This window comes from Loxodonta africana, chromosome 21 (genome assembly GCF_030014295.1).
Source record: "Loxodonta africana isolate mLoxAfr1 chromosome 21, mLoxAfr1.hap2, whole genome shotgun sequence".
Lineage (NCBI taxonomy): Eukaryota > Metazoa > Chordata > Mammalia > Proboscidea > Elephantidae > Loxodonta > Loxodonta africana.
Window position 1 is genome coordinate 28,601,645 of NC_087362.1, and position 22,274 is coordinate 28,623,918.

The 22,274-nt window shown below is 41.3% G+C and overlaps 1 protein-coding gene across 1 annotated transcript; it reads right to left on the bottom strand.

Annotated features, from left to right (window-relative positions):
• Positions 1–2,898: 2,898 nt before the first annotated feature.
• On the bottom strand, positions 2,899–21,788 carry LOC135228401 (protein FAM90A5-like). The gene is made up of 6 exons (XM_064274183.1): positions 21,734–21,788; positions 21,518–21,621; positions 5,581–5,679; positions 4,925–5,124; positions 4,357–4,465; positions 2,899–3,690 (listed from the first exon to the last, which is right to left on the bottom strand). The coding sequence occupies exons 1-6, from the start codon at positions 21,786–21,788 to the stop codon at positions 2,899–2,901; spliced, it is 1,359 nt and encodes a 452-aa protein (XP_064130253.1).
• Positions 21,789–22,274: the final 486 nt, after the last annotated feature.

A 22,274-nucleotide genomic window follows, 5' to 3' on the forward strand; every position in this document is an offset into this window, starting at 1 on the left:
CCTTAATACTGGAAACCACCTCATACAGCTGGAAAATCTCTCTGATGTCTTTCTTCCTAGTAATCAGAGGGCAGAATGGACACAATAAAGTTTCCCACGAGGCTGCATCTGCAGTGAATTGAAGCAGAAAAGCAGCAGGCATTGCCACATTTCAGGTACATGGGGTTTTCAAGACAACCCCAGCATACAGGACATCTGCTTGCTTTTTACATTGCTAACCCATGGACACTTTCTATCAGCAGGTTCTTCTCTGGCTTCCAGTGTCTTCTACCAACAGTCAGTTCGGGCATGATGTCCACAGACTTAGAGCTTTTATAAAGAGTCCCTCCTCCTACCTACTGACATCCGGACTCTCTTTAATTCAATCAAACATTGATTATATTCTGACAACAACGATATTTTTACTCATACAATAGAGAAGTTACAACAACATAAGCACATAATTTTTTCTTGAGAGTGATTTATTTTAAATATGAAAAAATTGGGAGAGTATCATCTAGACAGGATCCTGTATATTGAGTCTGTTCATCTGGACTTAGAACTGAAACATTTAAAATCAAATACATGGCATCAATTGTAATCCTTAAGAATGAAGCTAGTTTGAAATACTTCTTGCTCAGAAAAGTAAAACCTCAGCTTTAGATAAAGGAATTAAAACCATACCGGAAGGCTTTTTCGGAATCACATTCATCACATCACAGTAATTTCTGAAAGGAATTTTCCTCCAAATTGCAAAAATCCTATCTTAAAAGCATAGTTAAAAAAAATTAAAAAAAAAGAAAAAAACCCACAACCGTTCCGCAGTACTCCAGGTCAAGCCAGTCAAGGTCCTGGTTTTTGGTTGACTCAGCGGGTACCACCACCAGATCAACAACCCTATGTTTATTTGGAGACCTGGTGGCAGAGGGGATGAGAGCTCAGCTGCTGATGTTTAGAAAGAGACAGATCAAACTCTGGCTACGCAGGATTCAGCACTTGGCTGCTAACAGACATCAGAGGTCCAACCATGTGGAAATCAGCTACCAAAAAGATGGCGGCCATGGAAAGCCTACGGGGCAGATGTGTAGAGTCGCATCTGAATCAAAATCAACTCCTCAGCAACGGGTTTGGTTTTTTTTTTCCTTTTGTATGTATGAAGGTATGGATGTATACAAATATGCACATGCATACATGTGTACATAATGTTTATTTATCTTACTATCTCAGTAAATTTTATTTATTCTGCAACCAGTTTACAATGTTCTTCCATTTTGTGAGTTTTCTTGCTTCTTGTAGATTGAGTCTTCCCTCATCAATATAACTGCCTCAAATACTGCTTCATTAACATCGTCGATTTACACCCCACAGGGAAAACGCATCAGATGACAAAATGGTAGACAATCACACAATACTGGGAATCGGCCTGGCCACATTTTAAGGGGACACGATTCAATCCATAGCAAACGCCTTTGCCCACTTTTTTAATTGGGTTGTTTGTATATTTGTGCTTTGGTTGCAAAAGTTCTTTTCTTTGTTTTTTTTAAATTTGGATATGAGACCCTTATTAGATAGGGTTCCTGATAACTTTCTCCTCGTGTGTACATTGTGTCTTTACTTTCTTCATATCTCCACATCTTTCTTATGCACCTTATCGCACAACTAGTAGGTAGCTATGCTAAAGGAATGAGGTCCCGAAGATATAAAAAAGCACTCTAGGAAGAGGTGCTGCATATGGAGGGAGAAGCAAGTTATTTGCTATTCCTAAGGAAATCAAACTCCCTTAAAAGCCAGCCCCTTTTTCTTGATCAGGTTAGCAAATGTAGATAGCAAAAGCTTGAAGAGTTAGCTTTGCCAACCATACGCAATGCTTCTCACGCTCTGGTGAACACTTGATTTGTCTGCAGAATCTTTAACAATCCCCAGGTCCAAGCCTCACGCAACACGCAGTAAATTTCTATTTCTGGGATGAGCACCCTTGTAAATTAAAGTTCACCAAGTGACCCATATGAGACAAATCAGTCCACAAGTAGTGCTTCTCACAACTTAATCTGCACATGAATCAATTGAGAATATTGCTATTTTGATGCAGTAGGGCTGGGTTGCACCTGAAAATGCATATTTCTAGCAAATTCTAGGTCCAAGAATAAACTGTGTGTATGAAAGTTATTTCTCATTATCCAGTTAATCAAACAAATGCATATTTATATGGACCTTTGGGGTTTAGATTATGTGCAAATAAAAATACCCACACAAAATGTCGTAATAGTGAACATTTTATTAACATTGAAGAAAATTTACAATACAACTTTACAGTAAATGTTAATAACAAACAAGATCAATAGATTATAACCAATGCTGATTTCACTTAAACATTCCCACAGACTCAAAACCTTAGCCTCAGTACAGGGCACTGCTTCAATGAGACAGAGCCCACTGATGGGTTCTTTAAGTCTTTCTAAAATCTAGTCATTTTCACACCAAATACAGTTAATTACATAGCTTCCAGTGACATTATACTTGAACATTTACTCCCATATTGACTTAGTTCCTTACAAAAAAACTAAATTACAACAACTACTACAGGCCTGTTGCATAAGGTCCATATTATATACTTAATATAAAAAAATAAAATAGGCAGTCTCGGCATGTCTGTCTTTGACAACACCTGAGATTCCACCATTCCACTCACACCACATCTGAGGATGTGATTCAACAAATATACCCTGTTCCCTGCATCTTTCCCCTCTGTGCTTATTTAGTCACAATCACTTCGTGGGACACTGGAGGTTGAGGTCCCTACCATAGAGGTCTCACTCCCAGTCACTCTCCTTAAAAGGAGGCCAGAAGCCTCACTAGAATCCGGGTACTGTGTCTCCCACAATTCTCAAGAATCTAAGGGCTCCCTACAAGAGGTGTAGGCTACTCAGGAAGGAGAGAAGTGGGAGATGTTCTGAACCTGGAGCTCCACTGTCCATTTTCCATTCTTGTGAAAACAATTCTGAGTGGCTGTCGTGGAACATGGCTAGAAATTGGGGGTGGAAGGATAGGGCTGGTTTCAACAGTATTCAGTTGAGGTCTACTGTGCAGAGGCTGGCGGTCTGTCATCCTGGGGACTTGGGGTGGCCCTTTTGGTCCAAATTCAGTTGTATTGGAAAGAGGCTGGCCAGCTCCCACATCAGGTCTCTGACTGCTCTGTTGGAGAATCTGGAGGGTCGTGAGTTTTGCTTTCTTCGCAGGATTCAAGCAAATCTGTACGGGGGTCTGGGCAGATCTTTTTCCTGGTGCCTGGATTCTAAGTGGAGAGTCCTGGCCCCTTCTACCTCTGGCAGACTGTGGACTGGATTTTGAGATCCGATCAGGACCCTTGGCTTGTTCTTGGGGGCTGAGGACATGGCCCGGGAAAAGGGTTTTTGTGGCCGGCTGGGAAACATAACAAGCACAAGCATCACATCTGTTGTCTGTTGTCTTGGCCATGACGGTAGAGTCCTGGTCAAAGTGTTTGGTTGCTGGCTGAGAAGAGCCAGTGATATTCACTTCTTCTTTAGTTTGTCCATGACATGAGAAGAAGCTTGGATCATGATCTTGGATAGGACACCTTTCAGGGAAGATAGATTTCAGGTCAGGTTTCCTTACATGTGGCCAGTTTCTGAGAGAAGGGTCCAGGACAGATCGCATCTTCGTAGTGTAAATGGGCATGGGCCTGCAAGGGTGCTGTGGGAGAAGACACCGCAGGATATATATTAGGATTTCCTCCAAGTCAAATGGAAAAGAAAATCAACCAACATAAAGGCATGGAAGTTTTCGAATTTTCTCTAACAGTGGAAGAAATACAGGCAGTCTGTTTGTATATGAAGAGCTCCCCAACCTCAGGTAGGCTCAGGAGAAATAAACTACAATATCAGCTGGATATATTGTTCCCATCACACTGAAAACTATCAACTTTTTTACTAACGCGTCTTGCTTAAGGATGTGGAACAAGCCCTTTCCTACACACTTCTATGGAGTGGACATGGTTAAAGGTCTTTTGAAGGCAGAAGGATGCCTAATGTGTTTTCAAGCGATATTTGGAAATATGTAACACAACTTAAAAGATGCATATTTTCCCATGTACGAGTCTACCTCTTGGAAGGCATCTGATTAAATCACTTATACCTCTGTGCAGAAATGCTCCCACTACCATGTTTTTGGTAGGCATGCAAGGAATATTACAAAAACAAAGAAACAAAGGGAAAATGACATCTGAAGTGCATACAAAAAATTTGGTATCCTATTGGCCAGAACAGAATTTTAAAACCTCTTCCCACAGAAGGGGCATAGGAGTGAAGAAAAACTCGCTTACACAGAAGAGAAATAGAGCAGGGAACCTGGTTGGCTCACCCTTAAGTAGTCACAAGATTCTCTTAATTCTTTCCAATTTTTCTGCTGCTTCCCTTCGGGTCTCTTGGGAAATTTCTGGAGTAGAGCTTTTCTGTCATGTTCTCCTTGCCTGATGGGAAACAAAAAAACATGTTAAGAGGACACACCCCAGATTACTCTCCCAACCCAAGATAAGAATTCCGGGGGTCCAGTCCTATTGCTTTAGGATGAGGGAGGTATTGAATCACTGTGATCTTTTCCACGGCTGCCCAGTCCCTCATCTCAGATTCATCCTACAACCTCATTCAGCCCCCCGCATTTTGTCCTTTCTCTACCTTAAGTTAGATTCTCTTGTATTATCCCCACCATGTGCAAAGCTCCAAGATTTACCCTGACCCTCCCCTTAGTGATTATCCGGGACTAGAATGGTCTCCTCAATGTGGACACCTGGAGCATATTGAGCTCTTGGCTATTTCTCTCCACTTACCCTATCCTATTTCTCTCCAGTTGCCCTGATGACAGGACACACAGCATACAGATGAAAACACATCATCTCTTTCAATACACAAGGACTTTCCATGTTCCTCACCTTTGTCTTTGTTCCTTTTCTCTTTCCAAGTTGTTACAGGGCCAAAGAGTCTGAGGTTCCTGGGGTTTCTTTGGCTCCGTGTTCTCCTTCATCTCTTTTGAGCCCCAGGCTTTGGGCACGACAATCCTACTCCAGCACTTTATGGGGCACCTCTTACTTCTTGCTGTGTGCCCAAAGGCTCCGCAGTTCTTGCACTTCCTCTGTGGGTGGAGAAAGGGCTGGTTGGTGACTCAGCAGAAATAACAGAGAGATTTCAAAGCTCAATATAAGATCAGATTTTAATAGTTAGGTCTTGTTTTGAGGAGGGAACATCTGCACATGGCCCGATATGTGTAAGGAATTTCAGGAGATTATGGCACTGCCCATGTTAGAGCAGAGGACTGGGAGGAACAACTGGGAAGTCTAAGGATGAGGATTATGAGCCAGATTTCAAGAAATTCACAAACACTAGGCAGGAAAGGACACCATCTAGGGAGTAAGACTCCTCCTCAAACAGTATAAATGGGCTAATTAGCCCGGTGAGAAGGTCGCAAACACGACCAGCCTTAAATTGAAAGAACAATTGAGTTAAGGACACAGAAGTTTACATGTTCAAACCATCTCTCTGGAATCCATGCAGCCCTTCTGGTTCCTGAGAAGTCCAAGCCTCCACTTACCCTGGGATCCTCCTGCTCTGGTTGGGGGACGCTGTGCGCCACTGGTCCTCTCCATTGTCTCTTCATGGTCTGGACTTTATGGGGTCTGTCAGGCTGACCCTATTTGTAATCAACTGCCGTCTGCCTCAGCTCCTTCAAGCTTCAGGCCAGTCTTCCTCAGAAATTGACTTGGTTTCCTAAATCACAAGGTAAGGAAAACATTGTATATAGATGGAGACAAAATTCCTCATACGCCTCCATCTCACATTCGGTATGAAGGTGCCTTCCTGCTCACTAAGTCAAATCTAGATCATTTTCCTCTGCTCACATAGTGATCTCACCCTCTACCACGATTACCTCCTCCCCCAAAGGAAGCTGCCCTCAGATCAAACTCTTGTCACATAATTGGTGAATTAGGATTTGTACCATTGAATGCCTGGTTCTGATTTTGATAGTTTAGCATAATCGATTATACTAGGAAAAAAAATCCTAAGTTTCCCCAGACTTACAAAAAAATAAAAGGCTATGGGAATGGTATGCCTATTCTTTCTTAGATGTATATAAAAGTCTGGGGAAAAAAAAACATTTTCTTCTTAAAAGCTAAAACTTCCACCCTTTACATGTTGCGGTCAAGTTGATTCCGACTCATAACAACCCCATAGGACAGAGTAAAACTACCCTATAGGGTTTCGAAGGAGTGGCTGGTAGACTCAAACTGCCACCCTTGTGGTTAGCAGCCCAGTGCTTCACCACTGCAACACCAGGGCTTCACCTTTGCCATGAGAGGAGGCAATTTCCAATGACGAATGAACACAGAAAACCATTGTCTCCCTTAGCAGATTGGGACCTTCACAGTTGATGACCTGGACTGTTTTATTTACCGGTTTACCTTCATTGTCTCACTTTCTAACTCATTTCTAATAAATGCACAATGAATCTACATGAAATAAGAATGCACAATTTAGTTATTTAGTCTTTTAATTAGTTTGGCAAAACCACCAGGGATCTACAACTACTCATGCACTATCCCACACAAGTCAGGCCACTGCGATATATTTACTTTGAAACTCAAATTTTAATGTAATAATTGAATTCAGAATGATGCATTTTTTCAGTCTTTAAAATGCTAAACAATGCTTACCTCCATACCAAGAGCCAAACCAATGTGGATTTTCAGAAATACTATATCTCTGAGCAATGAAAAGAAGTAAAATTAAAAAAAAAAAAAAAAAGACTAACCTGAAGCCCAGCTGTCTGTGGCTTTGTCAACAGGTCCTCAATAGATGGATTCTGGGATGGCTCCGTGGTACAGTTTCCAAGACGTGCGATTCCAAACTAGGGAGTAGGATTCCTTCTCGAAGACTCCGAATAGGCTAAATCGCCAGGAGAAGAGCTCACAAACCTGAAGAGAAGACTGGACTCGACTGACTAAGAACAATGGACTCACAAGCTTTTATGTTGTCTCAAAGTCACGTAATTTATGTGCTCTTTAATCCAATCGATCCAATCCAATCACATTCAATTAATCCAATAGAACCCAATCACAGTGGATCTAATTAAATCTTTAGATTGGATCCTTTGTAATGTAATTCATTCACTCTAATGCAATCAATCAATAATTCAAGTTCCTTAATCCAATCACATTTACCTATTCTAGTTAATCTAATACCATCACACTTATCTAATCAGCTAATTTGTCAATTTGTTGCTTAATATTTCCAGTTAAAAAAAAAATAAATCTGGAACCTGAAGCAGTACTAGCTGAAGAAAGAATCCAATGGAAGACGGGAGGAAAAATGTGAAAAGAAGGTCCCAGACTTTCATGTGGTCCCAAGATGGCAGAGCTGGATGTTGGTGGGAACAGTGCCAGGTCCTGGCCACCAAGGTAGTAGGGTCCAGGCTTCTTCCCAGACAAATAACACTGAGGACAAGAGTACTGACAATCTGCCTTATTCAGACCTTCGAGGACACAAGTTCTCAAGGCACTTGGCTCTACACAGTCTATTCGGATCTCACAGATAGAATAAAAAAATGGGAAAAAATGTTCTCTTCTTAAAAGCTAAAATTTCCACCTTTTACATGTTGCAGCTCAGTCGATTCCAACTCATAGCGACCCTATAAGACAGAGTAGAACTGCCCCATAGGGTTGCCAAAGAACAGCTGGTGGATGCCAACTGCCCACCTTGGGGTTAGCAGCCCAATGCTTAACTACTGCAATACCAAGACTTCGTCTTTTACATGAGAGGAGGCAATTTCCAATGACGAATTAACACATAAATTATTGCCTCCCCTAGTAGATTGGGACCGTCACAGTTGATGACCTGGACTCTTTTGCTTAGTGGTTTACCTTCATCATCTCCCTTTATAACTTATTTTTAATAAATGCTCAATGAATTTACATTAACTAAGAACGTGCAGTTGAATTATTTAGTCTTTTAATTACTTTGGCAAAACTACCAGGGCTCTATACCTATTCATGCACTATCCCAGACAGGGCATTGGAATATCTTTAATTTGAAACTCAAATATTAATGTAATAATTAGAATTCAGAATGATGCATTTCATCAGTTTTTAAAATGCTAAAGAATGCTTACCTCAACACCAAGAGTCAAACCACTGTAGATTTTCACAAGTACTATTCCTCTGAGCATTGAAAAGAACTAAAATTTAAAAAAGAGAAAAGACTAACCTGAAGCCCAGCTGTCTTTAGCTGTGTGTCAACGGATCCTCAGTAGGTGGTTACTGGGACGGCTCCGTGGTGCAGTTCCCAGGACTTCTGAGGAAAGGTCACTCTGAGGGTGTTTTGAAAATAGGAACTAAGAGTCCTTCCCAAAGACTCTGGGTTGACTAGTTAGCCAGGAGACGAGACCACAAACCTGGAGAGAAGACCAGACACAACTGACCAAGAATGACAGACTCGCAAGCTTTCATGTTGTCTCAATGTCACGTGATTTGTAAGCTCTTTAATCCAATCAATCCAACCCAATCACATTCAATGAGTCCAACATAACCCAATCTCACTTGATTTAATGAAATCTTGAGATGGGATCCCGTGTAATGTAATTCACTCAATCTAATGCAATCACTCAATAATTCAATTGGACTTAATCCAATCACTTTTACCTGATCTACTTAACCTAATACAATTACCATTATCTAATCATCTAATTTGTTAATTTTGTTGTTTAAGATTTCCAGTGTAAGAAAATAAACAAAAATCTGGACCCTGAAGCAGCTACTAGCTAGAGAAGGAATCCAAAGGAGGAAGGGAGGGAAAGTGTGAAAGGAAGCACCCAGACATTTATTTGGGACCAAGATGGTAGAGCTGGATGTTCGTGGGGACAATGCCAGGTCCTGGCCACCAAGGTCATAGGGTCCAGGCTTCTTCCCAGACAGGTAACACTGGGCACAAGACTACTGACAATCTGCCCTCCTCAGACCTTGGAGGACACAAGTTCTCAAGGCACCTGACCCTACACAGTCTATTCGGATCTCATAGATAGGTACCTGGCCACAGCAGGATATGGACATGAGTTGAGTACATGATAAGGACTCAAAGAGAAGATTGATTCAGGATGAGTTAGAAGGGCGGAGGCCTTTGAGAGGGGACAGTGGGGTAGGGTGGGCTGGTTCTTGGGCTTTGCCAGGCTGAAGAGACGAGAAGATGGAGTCCGAGTTAAAGAGAGTTCAAATCCACCAGCTGCTCTTTGGAAACCCTATGGGGCAGTTATCCAATAACCTATAGGGTCACTGTGAGTCAGAACTGACTCCACTCCAATGGCTTTGATTGTTTTCTTTAGTTTTTTCGTTCGGTTTTGTTTTGTTTTGTTTTTTAATCCAGAGGTACTTCTTGAGTGTTAGCCTCAAGGGATCTAATCATATCTTTACATCCCCTCCCATGTAATGTAAACCATTCACTCTAAGACAATCAATCCAATCAAATTCAATTTAAATTAATCCAATGACATTTACCTAATCTTGTTAATCTAATTCGATCACGGTAATCTAAGCATCTAATTTGTCAATTTGTTCGTTAACATTTCCAGTTTAATATTAGCAGTTGTAACTTTTATTTATACTTTTTAAAAAATCTTCCGAGCCCTGAACTCATGAAATTTTTACTCTAAATATTCTAATGCATGTCTACATTTTTCCAATTCTATACATTTTTTTTTAGCCCTTGATACATTTCAGGTATATGTTTACAAATTATGAAAGACAGGCATATGATTACATTTTTTCTCGTCCAAGATTAACAACCAAAAAAACCAAACCCATTGCTGCCCAGTCCATTCCTACTCATAGGACAGAATAGAACTGCCCCATAGAGTTTCCAAGGAGTGGCCGGTAGATTCCAGCTGCTGACACTTGGACAACAGCTGAGCTATTAAAACTGCGCCACCAGAGTGCCCATCCTGCATTAGGGAGTAGTTATTACCTTACTGATGTGCAAAACCAACTCTGACATTTCAGAATTTACTATACGCCAAGGTCTCTTTAGGGGCAATATATTCTATCCATTAGTCTCTGGTTTTCAAATGGACAAACACTCTATCATCTCACTTATGTGAAATAAGCAAATACATGTTCCCATTGTGGTTAGGTGCTATCAAGTCAGTTCCAACTCATAGCTGCCCCACATACAAGACAGTGGAGAAGTGCCCCATCCTGCACCATGCTCACAATTCTTGCATACTTGAGTCCATTGTGGCAAGCACTGTATCAATCCATTTCCTTGAATGTCTTTTTCCCTGACCCTCCACTTTATCAAGCATCATGTCTTTTCCAGGCACTACTCCCTCCTGATGGTATGTCCAAACTATGTGAGACAAAGTCTTGCAATCCTTGCTTCTGGCTATGCTTCTTCCAAGACAAATTTCTTGGCAATTCTGTCAATTCATGGTATATTTGATATTCAACACCAATTCAAAGGCATCAGTTCTCCTTCCGTCTTTCTTATTCATTGTGCAGCTTTTCCATGCATGTGAGATGATTGAAGGACCATGGCTTGGGTCAGGTGCACCTTAGTCCTCAAAGGGACATCTTTCTTTTTTAACTCTTTCAAGAGGTCATTTCCAGCAGATTTGTCCAATACAATGTGTTGTTTCAGTTCTTGGCTGCTGTTTCCATGGGCGTTGATTCTGGATCCAAGGTAAAGGAAATGCTTAACAACTTCAATATTTTCTCTCCTTATCAGGATGTTGCTTATATGTCTAGTTGTGAGGATTTCTGTTTTCTTTATGTTGAGGCATTGTCTTAGGCTGGATTCTCTAGAGACGCAAAACCAGTAACACATAAAACTAGAGAGACAGAGAGAGAGATTTTTAACAAGGAAATGGCTCACACGGTTGTTAGAGATTGTAATGTCCCAAGTCCGTGAGGCAGGAAAGAGATTTCCTCTGACTCATGTAACACAAGGGGCTTGAGAACCCAAGATTGCCAGACTGGAAAGCAGGGCTACTGTAGGCTTCTTCTGACTAACATAGTCTAAATCACTTAGCAGGCAGATAACCGTCCATGCCTTTGCCTCCTGAATTAGGTAGAACTCTTTTTTTTTTTTTTTTTTTCCTTAGTAACATATGGTCGGGGGCACCATGGGGAACTGAAATTCTACCCCATTCTTATACCAATACAGAACAAAATGGGACAAGTCAGACCTAATAAAAGCACCAGGTTTCTCCCATCTGTCATCACTAAGGGACCCCAAGAATTTCAACCTCCACAATCATCCAGCAGCAATGAATTTGAACATGGCACTGCAAAACAGGTCTACAAACTCATTTCTTCCATGAGTCAGAGACGGTTGCTGGGCATTTGAGCAACTGCCCCCAACTACCATTGACAAAGTAGATCACAATGGACCCAGGAAAGGTGATTTCATCTGCTTTCCCCTCTCTTGGTATCAGGGTGGCACAGTGAGAATGAAGCACCAACCCACCCTGCTATAACGAGGCAGTGTGAGTCAGCCTTCCACTTCATCCCTCCCTGGAGGCAGTGGCACCCAGTAGGAAACTGATCTTGTACTCACACCTAGAGGCAAGAAGATGGTATGATGCTGTGCCCCATTTTCACCAGTAATCCACCAGCACTCCTTGTCACCTCAGGCTCCAAATTACATCACAAACCTGCTTAATTTTCCCATCTGCACTGGACCCTTAATCCTCCCCTTCACTCCTTCAGAAGCATCAAGAGCAGTCCTCTCTATTCACTGTTCTCATTCTATATTGGCCACAGGCGATTCCTTGGACATAAATTCTTTGTGCTCTGAAGACTTGAGAACAAAATCAACTTCCTCAAAGAGTGATTTTTCCTCCGCATGAAAAGAGTTCAATCACATACATCTTTGCATTAAAAAAAATGCCTTATGTTAGATAGGCCATGTGTCTATCATTTTTACAGATCTCTCCTGATAGTCACCATTACAACAGCTAGATTATTACTTATGTCACACATTTAAACAATCTGTAATAATTTGTCCACTTTAACCTTTCAATATCAGACATTTTATTTTGCAATTTACTTTTTGCCTATACTAGAATGTAAGTTCTCTGAAGATAGAGATATTGTATCATTTCTACTTAAGCACCACAAAAAAGTCATGGTCTGAAACATCAAAGACCTCAACAAATAGCTGTTAACAAATTGAACATTTGATGAGTAAGTTAATAACATACTTTAGATAACATACAAAATAAAAATAAACTGCAAAATAAAATTGTGGTATTCACTCATGACATAGGATTGTAGGGAAATTTCCTCCCCAGTTTCCTCCCCAGTTTCCTACAGTATTCTTGACCTCACACCTTGCTTGGCAGCAGCATCTGTAACACTGGCTGAAGAACCTGTCTTGCAACCTACGCTAGACCCATGATGCTTCTCCTACATGAATCATTTATGCCAAGGATTCCTAAACATACCTGAGTCACAAGCCCCTTTAGGATCACATGATGCTATAGATATACACACATCATATACTTTGCAGCCTACATGAAGTGCTTTGTAAGTCCTCGAAAGTCATATTTCAAACAATTTATTCCTTAATACTTCTCAAGGTTATAATAAATACTACAGCAAAGCAAGGAAAGGAATTATTCTGATAGGGGCAAGAACTTGTTATGCAGCTCCAACCCTCTCCCTGGCCAGTTTTCATGAAAGTTTCACTTACAGAACGGAATCTACCCTTTCAAATATTTATTTCCTCAGAATGTTCTTTTTCAGGTTCATTTCATCCAGTGAAAACAGTGGGCATTTGTAGAAAATGTTTGCATAATAGATATCAAAGGAGCACAGCTGCGTGATTCAATACACCTGAGTTACTGTATTCAGCCCCAGCAGTTCTGTGGCATTCAGAAAACGAGACTCTCTCCATGTCTGCAAAGGTCTCCCAAGTATTCATTCTCTCAGATACCCTTGTGTTCTTGAGGGAGAAAATATTCCCTGGAAAACAAATCTGAATGTAGAAAATGAGCCATTTTCTGACCCCGAATTCTGGTGATGTTTCCACCAAGGTGCTCAAAATCCATCAGGGCTGACAAATGTGTTTCCTCTTAAAGATGAAACTTTCATTCCCTTTTAAGTGACTAGGGCAATATCAGAGGACATTTTAAGCATAAGAAATAAATGCATCATGAGTATTTAGTCACCGAACATTTATTTTTTTACGTATCCATTCATCTTTCTCATGCATGTACACTTTTAAAACTATTAAAATAGAGGACATGCATCACATTTTGTTCTCAGCCTTTCACCTAGCATCTACATTTATTTTCTGACTGACCCCAATCTTTGCAATTATGTTTAGATATGCATCAAAATAAAAAGTGTCCAAGATATCAACAATGAAAGCAAGAACAATAAAAGAAAAATTGCCCATTATTACTCAACACAATGTTTCCTGTTTTTTATGATATCTACCAACAGAATCCATTTTTCAAAAACTGCTAGTGTCTACGTATCTGCAAGTACTGGTCTCTTGAGCTGGTTTACTTTGTTTTTGCTGTTTTTTTACCAAATACTATATTCATGATTTCTAAAAGCATTTTACCATTCTGTATCTTTATGGTATGTATTTATAATAATTAGGTATTGGACAGAGATCTGATTTCTTACCTCAATTGCATGCTGAAAATTCTTGTTGAGGATTTTCCTAGTATGAGCTTTCTTTATATTGCCTCAATGTTGGTACCTGCTGATCCCAGCCTGCAGGGTACCAGTTCAAGCCAGGTCAGGTGTGGCAAATCCTTACTGCTTGTGAACTCTCTCTCCCTCCTCCTGTCTCTCAGTCCAATTCCACAACGTTGCCCATGATGTTTAGGTTTCCTAGATTGACATATATAATCGATACACTTGTTTTTTTTCAGATCTTTGCTGCAAGAGGGACTACAGGAAGCATGTGACTACTCCACCAGCTTAGACCCGCCTCTCCCAGTATGAGTTTTCTAAGTTGAACTCCAGATGAAAGCTTTTTCACTTGGACTGCAGAATTAGTATCTCATCAATGTGACATCTTTAGTGCTGACTTAGGGATGAGTGATCACTGTAGACTTTCATTCATTCCTTGCACTGACAGTGCTTTGTGCATGTGGGAATCCTCTCATGTCCCAAAAGTGTTGTTCCATGAGTAATGAGATTTCCATGTTTATTTCATAGAATTTTCTTTACTGTATGAATTATCTGTGCTCCCCAAGCAGCTTGTTACTCCTGGCAAAGCCTTTCCTGCCTTCTTTGTTTTTTCGAGATTTATTCCTACTCTGAGTTTCTTGTGTATTCCAATGCTGGAACTCCAGATGAAGATTCTTCCACAGTTTTTACATAAGTAAGGTTTATCTCCATGTGAATTCTCTGGGAGGTAAAATGGAAGCTTTCTGGTAAAGGCTCAACCTCTTCTATTGCAAAAATAGTATATCTATATTGTATGAGTTTTCCAGTGTGTGTAAAGGTGATAGACAATGATAGATATAGTGTATCAACCCTGTGTGAGTTCTCTGTGTATATAAACTTGGGAGCCTTGTCTAAAGCCTTCTTCACATTCACTGTATTTATAGGTTCCTCTCCAGCTTGACTTCTCACACATTCTTGAAAGCAAGCACTTTTATTAAATGCTCTACCCCATAGCTGACATTTATTTGATTTCTCCCAGTATAAATGAATTCATGCTGTTGAAGGATTGAATAGTAAATATACACCCTTCCACAATGATTAAAAACATAGAGTTTCTCTCCTATATGATTTCTTTCATATTCTCGAAGATGAAAACTTTGAATAAGTGCTTTCCTACATGGCTGACATTTATGGTTTATCTCTATTGTGAAAGTCTTTGTATAGTCACTGAAGTCTCTTCCATGGTGATTACTAACAGAGACTTTCTGTCGAGTGTGAGTTCTTTCATGTTGTCTAAGGTCACAATATTGTCTAATAGCTTTCATACATGGCTCACTTTTATATGATTTTATTCCCAGGTGAGTAATTTCATATTCTCTAATGTGAGAGCATTGTCTAAAGACTTTCCCATATTGATGACGTTTGTATTACTTCTGGTCAGTATGAATCAGCATATGTTGGCTAAATGATGAATGAAAACTGAAGGCTCTTCAACAGTCATTGCAAGTATACGGTTTCTCTCCTATGTGAGTTAAGCCTGTAGAATAGGAGGGGAACAACCTCAGGCTCAGGTAGTGGGCAGAGCCTGTCTGTGAGTTAGAAACCCTAGGATAGTGCAGGTGTGAAGTGGAAGTGTTGTTTGGCTGAAGACATGAGAGATGGAGACCTGAGTCAGAGGCTGAGCTCAAGTGAGAGAGCTGGCAGGTAAGTGGAGAGTCTTAAAAACAATAGTTGGATTTGAATGGGCTTCTGGAAGGAAGGGCCCAGCTGAAGAAACGGAAGTTGAATGGGTTCCCATCTGCACTCAGGCTCTCTGGCCAGAAACAAGACCTGGGATCCTGGGCTTTCTTCCCAGCCTCTCATGATCACTGGTGGAAACCCTGAACACATTGCAAAGTGACCTTGAATAGATTCCCTTGCCTTCATCTGTTCTCCAGCCTGGATACCACCTAGTGTGATACCTAATAGCCCATACCACATTGGACCTATCGGCCATAGCCTTTCCACATTCTACCTCCCAATTGACTCTCCCCATCCACCTCTGATCTGTTCCCAGATGAGTAGAATTGGATGTATCCAAAAAAGGCCACAGACACAGGAACAGCTGAATGACAAAGACTTGCATACCATCCTAATATCAGGTTGAAAGGAACTACAGAGCCTACCAAGATGACTCTGTGTCCCTACCAAGACTGTCATGACCTGCGCTCCAGACCTTTCATGCTAACCAAGAAGTGGACTCTCCTTAAGCCCTTCAGGACCTCAGAATGCTGGCAACATCTAGGAAAATACAGAACTGACATACCTACTAGCAGAAGGAATCCAATGGAATAAAGGAGATAAAGCATGAATGGAGGGACCCAAACATTCATGTGAGATCAAGATGGTAGAGCCAGATGTGAGTGGGGAAGGTGCCAGGGTCGGGCCAAAAAAGCTGTAGGACCCATGCTTCTTCCGAAACATGTAACCTTGGACACAAGAGTACTGACAATCTGCCTTCCTGTATACAGCAGTCAGTTCTTCACCACCCTCGCCACATGTCCAGTGATCCAAAAAGGTATATACAGGTTCCTAGGTGTAATCAACTTGAACCTGGGGGAAAGAAGCCTGCCTGGGACCCCAACCCAGGCAACAGGTGGCCTGCGCTTCTGCCCATAGACAACTGAGACCACGCTGGCAATGTCTAGGAAAATTAAGAACCCAAACCAGCTACTAGGGAAGAAGAAATTCAATGAAAGAGGGAAGTAAAGTAAAATGAAAGGGCCAAAACATTCTTATGGGACCCAAGGGGTAGAGCTTGATGTGGGTACAGACAGTGCCAGGTACTAACCAACAAGGTCTTACAATCAAGGCTTCTTCCCAGACATGTAGCACTGGGTACAACAATGCTGTTATTTCTACCACTCTCAGACCATCAAGGCCACAAGTTCACAATGCATCTAACCATACACAGTCTACTGGAATCTCACAGATAGTCACTGTGTAGTGGGGGGATGCGGACGCGAGTTGAGTGCATGAAGAGAAGTTAAAGGGAAAATGAACTCAGACTGAGTTAAATAGGCAGAGACCATTCAGAAAGGACAACAGAGTAGGGTGGGAGGTCCTTGTGTGTTGTGAGACTGAAGAGATGAGAAGATGGAGCATGAGTCAAAGACACAGAGGAGGGCACTGGCAAGTAAGCTGGGATTCCTAAGTTGAGTTGGCTTGAATGTGTTTTCTGAAGTAAGTATCCAACCTAAGGAACAGGAGCTGAAGGACCTCCTATCTTAGCTCAGGCTTTCTCTGGCCAGGATCAGAACATGGAGTCCTGGCATTTCCTCTTGGACCCACAGGAGCCAGGATGGAGGCCCTGGATGACTTGCAAAAGGACCTCCAAGCCACATCCTCTACTCCCATTCTGAATCCACCCCTAGAAACAATCTCAAAAGGCATCCTCCTGGTTCCTCCTCATTTGGGACTTATTGAGACACAGCCCTCCCTGTTCTGCCTTCAAATGCCACTGACACCCACAAATTGCGACTCTTACTTCTTTTAGGTAGAAAGGGACAATGTCACAAACAAGACAGAATGACTGAGACACTTCATTGAGAATTGCTTTCCCGCCACCATAAAACCAGGTGGAAGGAGGTGCAGAGTTTAGCAAGCTGACAGTGGGCCCTGGGATTCAAGTTGTGATCTGAGTTTCCTTTTGCAATGCTTTGTCACTAAGTGTGCTGATTTCCAGAGATCTATGCGAGATTCTATGATAGACTTTTGAAAGACTAGCAAGTTCTTCACTGCAAATCCCTTTTTCCACCAACATCAATAGCTACTATATATGGGGACATCACCAGGTGAAGTAAAAAGGGATCAAATCGACTACATCTATGGAAAGAGATGATGGAACAGTTTAGTACCATCAGTCAGAAGAAGGCCAGGGGCCAGCTGTGGAACACACCATCAATTGCTCAAACGCAAGTTCAAGTTGAAACTGAAGAAAACTAGAACAAGCCCACAAGAGCCAAAGTACAACCTTGAGTATATCCCACCTGAATTTACAGATCATTTCAAGACTAGATTTGATGCATGAACACTAATGATCAAAGACCAGACAAGTTGTGGAGGGACATCATATATAACCAAAGTAAGAGGTCATTAAATAGACAGGAAGGAAAGAAACAACCAAAATGAATGTAAGAAGACACTCGGATACTTGCTCTTCAACATCGAGCAGCTAAAGCAAAGGGAAGAAATGATGAAGTAAAAGAATTGAACAGGAGATTTCAAAGGGCGGCTGGAGAAGACAAAGGAAAGTATTATAATGACATGTGCAAAGAGCTGGAGATACAAATCCAAAAGGCAAAAACACACTCGGCATTTCTGAAGCTGAAAGAATTGAAGAAAAAAATCAAGCCTCAATTTCCAACAGTGACGAATTCCATGGGGAAAATATTAAACGACCCTGGAAGTATCAGAAGAAGATGGAAGGAATACACAGTCATTACACCAAAAAGAATTGGTCGACATTCAACCACTTCATGAGGTAGCATATGATAAGGAGCCAATAATACTGAAGGAAGAAGTCCAAGCTGCACTGAAGGCATTGGTGAAAAACAAGGCTACAGGAGTTGACGGAATATCAGTTGAAATATTTCAGCATACGGATGCTGCACTCGAAGTGCTCTCTCCTCTACGGCAAGAAATTTGGAAGACAGCTACTTGGCCAACCTACTGGAAGAGATCCATGTTTATGCCTACTCCCAAGAAAGGTGATCCAACAGAATGCATAAATTAATGAAAACTATCGTTAATATCACATGCAAGCAATATCACATGAAAAGCAGCTGCAGCAGTTTCCCAAAGGATAAGTACAAGAAATTCAGGCCGGATTCAGAAGAGGACATGGAACCAGGGTAACACTACTGATGTCAGATGGATCCTGGCTGAAAGCAGACAATACCAGAAGGATGTTTATCTGTGTTTTATTGACTATGTAAAGGTATTTGACTGTGTGAATCATAACAAATTATGAAAAACACTGCGAAGAATAGGAACTGCAGAGCACTTAACTGTGCTCATGAGGAACATGTGCATACATCAACAGCCAGTTTTTGACACAGAAAAAGGGAAAACCGCATGTTATAACATCAGAAAAGGTGTGTGTCAGGGTTGCATCCTTTCACCTTACCTATTCAATCTCTATGCTGAGCACATAATCCAAGAAACTGGACTATATGAAGAAGAATGGGGTATCAGGATTGGAGGAAGACTCATTAACAACCTGTGCTGTGCAGATGACACACTCTTGCTTGCTGAAACTGAAGAGGAATTGAAACACTTATTGATGAAGACTGAGGACCAAAGCCTTCTGTGTGGATTACATCTCAACATCAAGGAAACAAAAATCCTCACAACTGTACCAAGAAGCCCCATCATAATAAATGGAGAAAAGATCGAAGTTGTCAAGAATTTCATTTTACAATCAAGAAATCAGTCAAGAAATCAAAAGACCCATTGCATTGGGCAAATCTGATAGAAAGCACCTCTTTGAAGCATTGAAAACCAACGATGTCACCTTGAAGACTCCACTGCACCTGACCCAAGCCGTGGTATTCTCAATCGCATCATATGCAGGTGACAGCTGGACAATGAATAAGGAACACCGAAGAATTAATCTTTTTAAACTGTTGTGTTGGTGAAGAGTATTCAATATACCATGGACTGCCACAAGTACAAAGAAATCTGTCTTGGAACAAGTACAACCAGAATGCTCCTTAGAAGCCAAGATGGCGGGACTGCTTCTTACATACTATAGACATGATGTCAGGAGAGATCAGTCCCTGGAGAAGGACATCCTGCTTGGGAAAGCACAGGGTCAGCAGAAAAGAAGAAGACCCTCAATGAGATCAATTGACATGATGGCTGCAACGATGGGCTCAAGTAGAACAATACATGTGAGGATGGTGCAAGACTGGGCAGTGTTTTGTTCTGTGGTACATAGGGCAGCTATGAGTTAGAACGGACTCAAGGGCACCTAACAACAACATGCAAGAGGTGGAGACCTGGTGGGGCTTCCAGATTATCTGCTTCTTTACAAACACCCTGATCCCATTCTGGGCTTGTTTCCACGTCCACCTCCCAGTAATGGCTGCCAGAGGTGAACAGAGGGGAGCCAAAGACACACACGAAGTTATATCTCTCAGCACAATCTTCCCAATTGTGGATGAAAACTCATTATAGAACACAGGTTCTCAGAAATTATGAGATTATTGTTGTCTGTGTAAACATCTAAGGTCATATCCACTTGAAACTTCAGCATCCTTTCGTCCACAGAATAGGTGCCAGCTGGGGCTCCAGTTTCTTGATACTGGAAACCACCTCATGCAGCTGGAAATTCTGTCTGATGTCTTTCTTCCTAGTAATCAGAGGGCAGAATGCACACAATAAAGTTTCCCACGAGGCTGCATCTGCAGTGAATTGAAGCAGGAAAGCAGCAGGCATTGCCACATTTCAGGTACGTGGGGTTTTCAAGATAACACCAGCATATAGGACATCTGCTTGCTTTTTCCATTGTTCAGCCATGGACACTTTCTTTCTATCAGCAGGTTCTTCTCTGGCTTCCAGTGTCTTTTACCAACAGTCAGTTCTGGAATGATGTCCACAGACTTAGAGCTTTTATAAAGAGTCCCCCTTTCTACCTACTGACATCCTGACTCTCTTTAATTCAATCAAACATTGATTATATTCTGACATCAATGATATTGTTACTCATACAATGGAGAAGTTACAACAACCTAAGTAGATAATTTTATCTTGAGAGTGATTTATTTTAAATATGAAAAAATTGGGAGAGTATCATCTAGACAGGATCCTGTATATTAAGTCTGTTCATCTGGATTTAGAATTGAAACATTTAAAATGAAATATTTGGCATCAATTGTAATCCTTAAGAATGGAGCTAGTTTGAAATACTTCTGCTCACAAAAGTAAAACCTCAGCTTTAGATAAAGGAATTAAAACCATTTTGGAAGGCTTTTTAGGAATTCCTTTCATCACACCACAGTACTTTCTGAAAGGAATTTTTCTGCAGAGTCCAAAGATCCTGTCTTAAAAGCATAGTAAAAAAAAAAAAAAATCCCAAAACCGTTCCGCAATACTCCAGGTCAAGCCAGTCAAGGTCCTAGTTTTTGGTTGACTCAGCAGGTACCACCACCAGATCAACAACGCTATGTTTATTAGGAGACCTAGTGGCAGAGGGGATGAGAGCTCAGCTGCTAATGTTTAGACAGAGAGAGCTCAAACTCTGGCTAAGCAGGATTCAGCACTTGGCTGCTAACAGACCTCAGAGGTCCAACCATGTGAAAATAAGCTTCCAAAAAGATGACGGCCTTGGAAAGCCTATGGGGCAGATTTTGATTCAGTCGCATCTGAATCAAAATCAACACCTCAGCAAGGGGTCTGGGCTTTTTCTTTTTGTATGTATGAAAGTATGGATGTATGCAAATATGCACATGCATACATGTATACATGATGTTTACTTATCTTACAATCTCAGTAAATTTTATTTATTCTACAACCAGTTTACAATGTTCTTCCATTTTGTGAGTTTTCTTGCTACTTGTAGATTGTACTTCCTCTGTGGGTGGGGAAAGGGGTGGTTGGTGACTCAGCAGAAATAACAGGCAGATTTCAAAGCTCAATATAAGATCAGATTTTAATAGTTAGGTCTTGTTTTGAGGAGGGAACATCTGCCCATGGCCCAATACGTGTAAGGAATTTCAGGAGATTATGGCCCTGCACATGTTAGAGCAGAGGACTGGGAGAAACAACTGGGAAGTCTAAGGATGAGGATTATGGGCCAGATTTCAAGAAATTCACAAACACTAGGCAGGAAAGGACACTATCGAGAGAGTAAGACTCCTCCTCAAACACTATAAAGGGGCTAATTAGCCCGGTGAGAAGGTTGCGCAAACAGGACCAGCCTTAAATGGAAAGAACAATTGAGTTAAGGACACAGAAGTTTACATCTTCAAACCATCTCTCTGGAATCCATTCAGCCCTTCTGGTTCCTGAGAGGTCCAAGCCTCCACTTACCCTGGGATCCTCCTGCTCTGGTTGGGGAACGCTCTGCGTCACCGGTCCTCTCCATTGTCTCTTCATGGTCTGGACTTTAAGGGGTCTGTCAGGCTGATGCTATGTGTAATCAACTGCCGTCTGCCTCAGCTCCTTCAAGCTTCAGGCCAGACTTCCTCAGAAATTGACTTGCTTTCCTGAATCACAAGATAAGGAAAACATTCTATATAGATAGAGACAAAATTCCTCATACGCCTCCATCTCACATTCGGTATGAAGGTGCCTTCCTGCTCACTAAGTCAAATCTAGATCATTTTCCCCTGCTCGCATAGTGATCTCACCCTCTACCACGATTACCTCCTCCCCCAAAGGGAGCTGCCTTCAGATCAAACTCTTGTCACATAATTGGTGAATTAGGATTTGTACCATTGAATGCCTGGTTCTGATTTTGATAGTTTAGCATAATCGATTATACTAGGAAAAAAAAGCCTAAGTTTCCCCAGACTTACAAAAAAATAAAAGGCTATGGGAATGGTATGCCTATTCTTTCTTAGATGTATAT

Excerpts from the sequence above, each read along its gene's own strand:
- LOC135228401 (XM_064274183.1), bottom strand. The coding sequence starts at position 21,788 with ATGGAGAGGACCGGTGACGCAGAGCGTTCCCCAACCAGAGCAGGAGGA. Across the intron at positions 21,622-21,733 it reads CAGAGCAGGAGGATCCCAGG|GCTGGTCCTGTTTGCGCAAC; the intron begins GTAAGTGGAGGC and ends TTTCCATTTAAG. Across the intron at positions 4,466-4,924 it reads GAAAAGGAACAAAGACAAAG|GCAAGGAGAACATGACAGAA; the intron begins GTGAGGAACATG and ends GTTTCCCATCAG.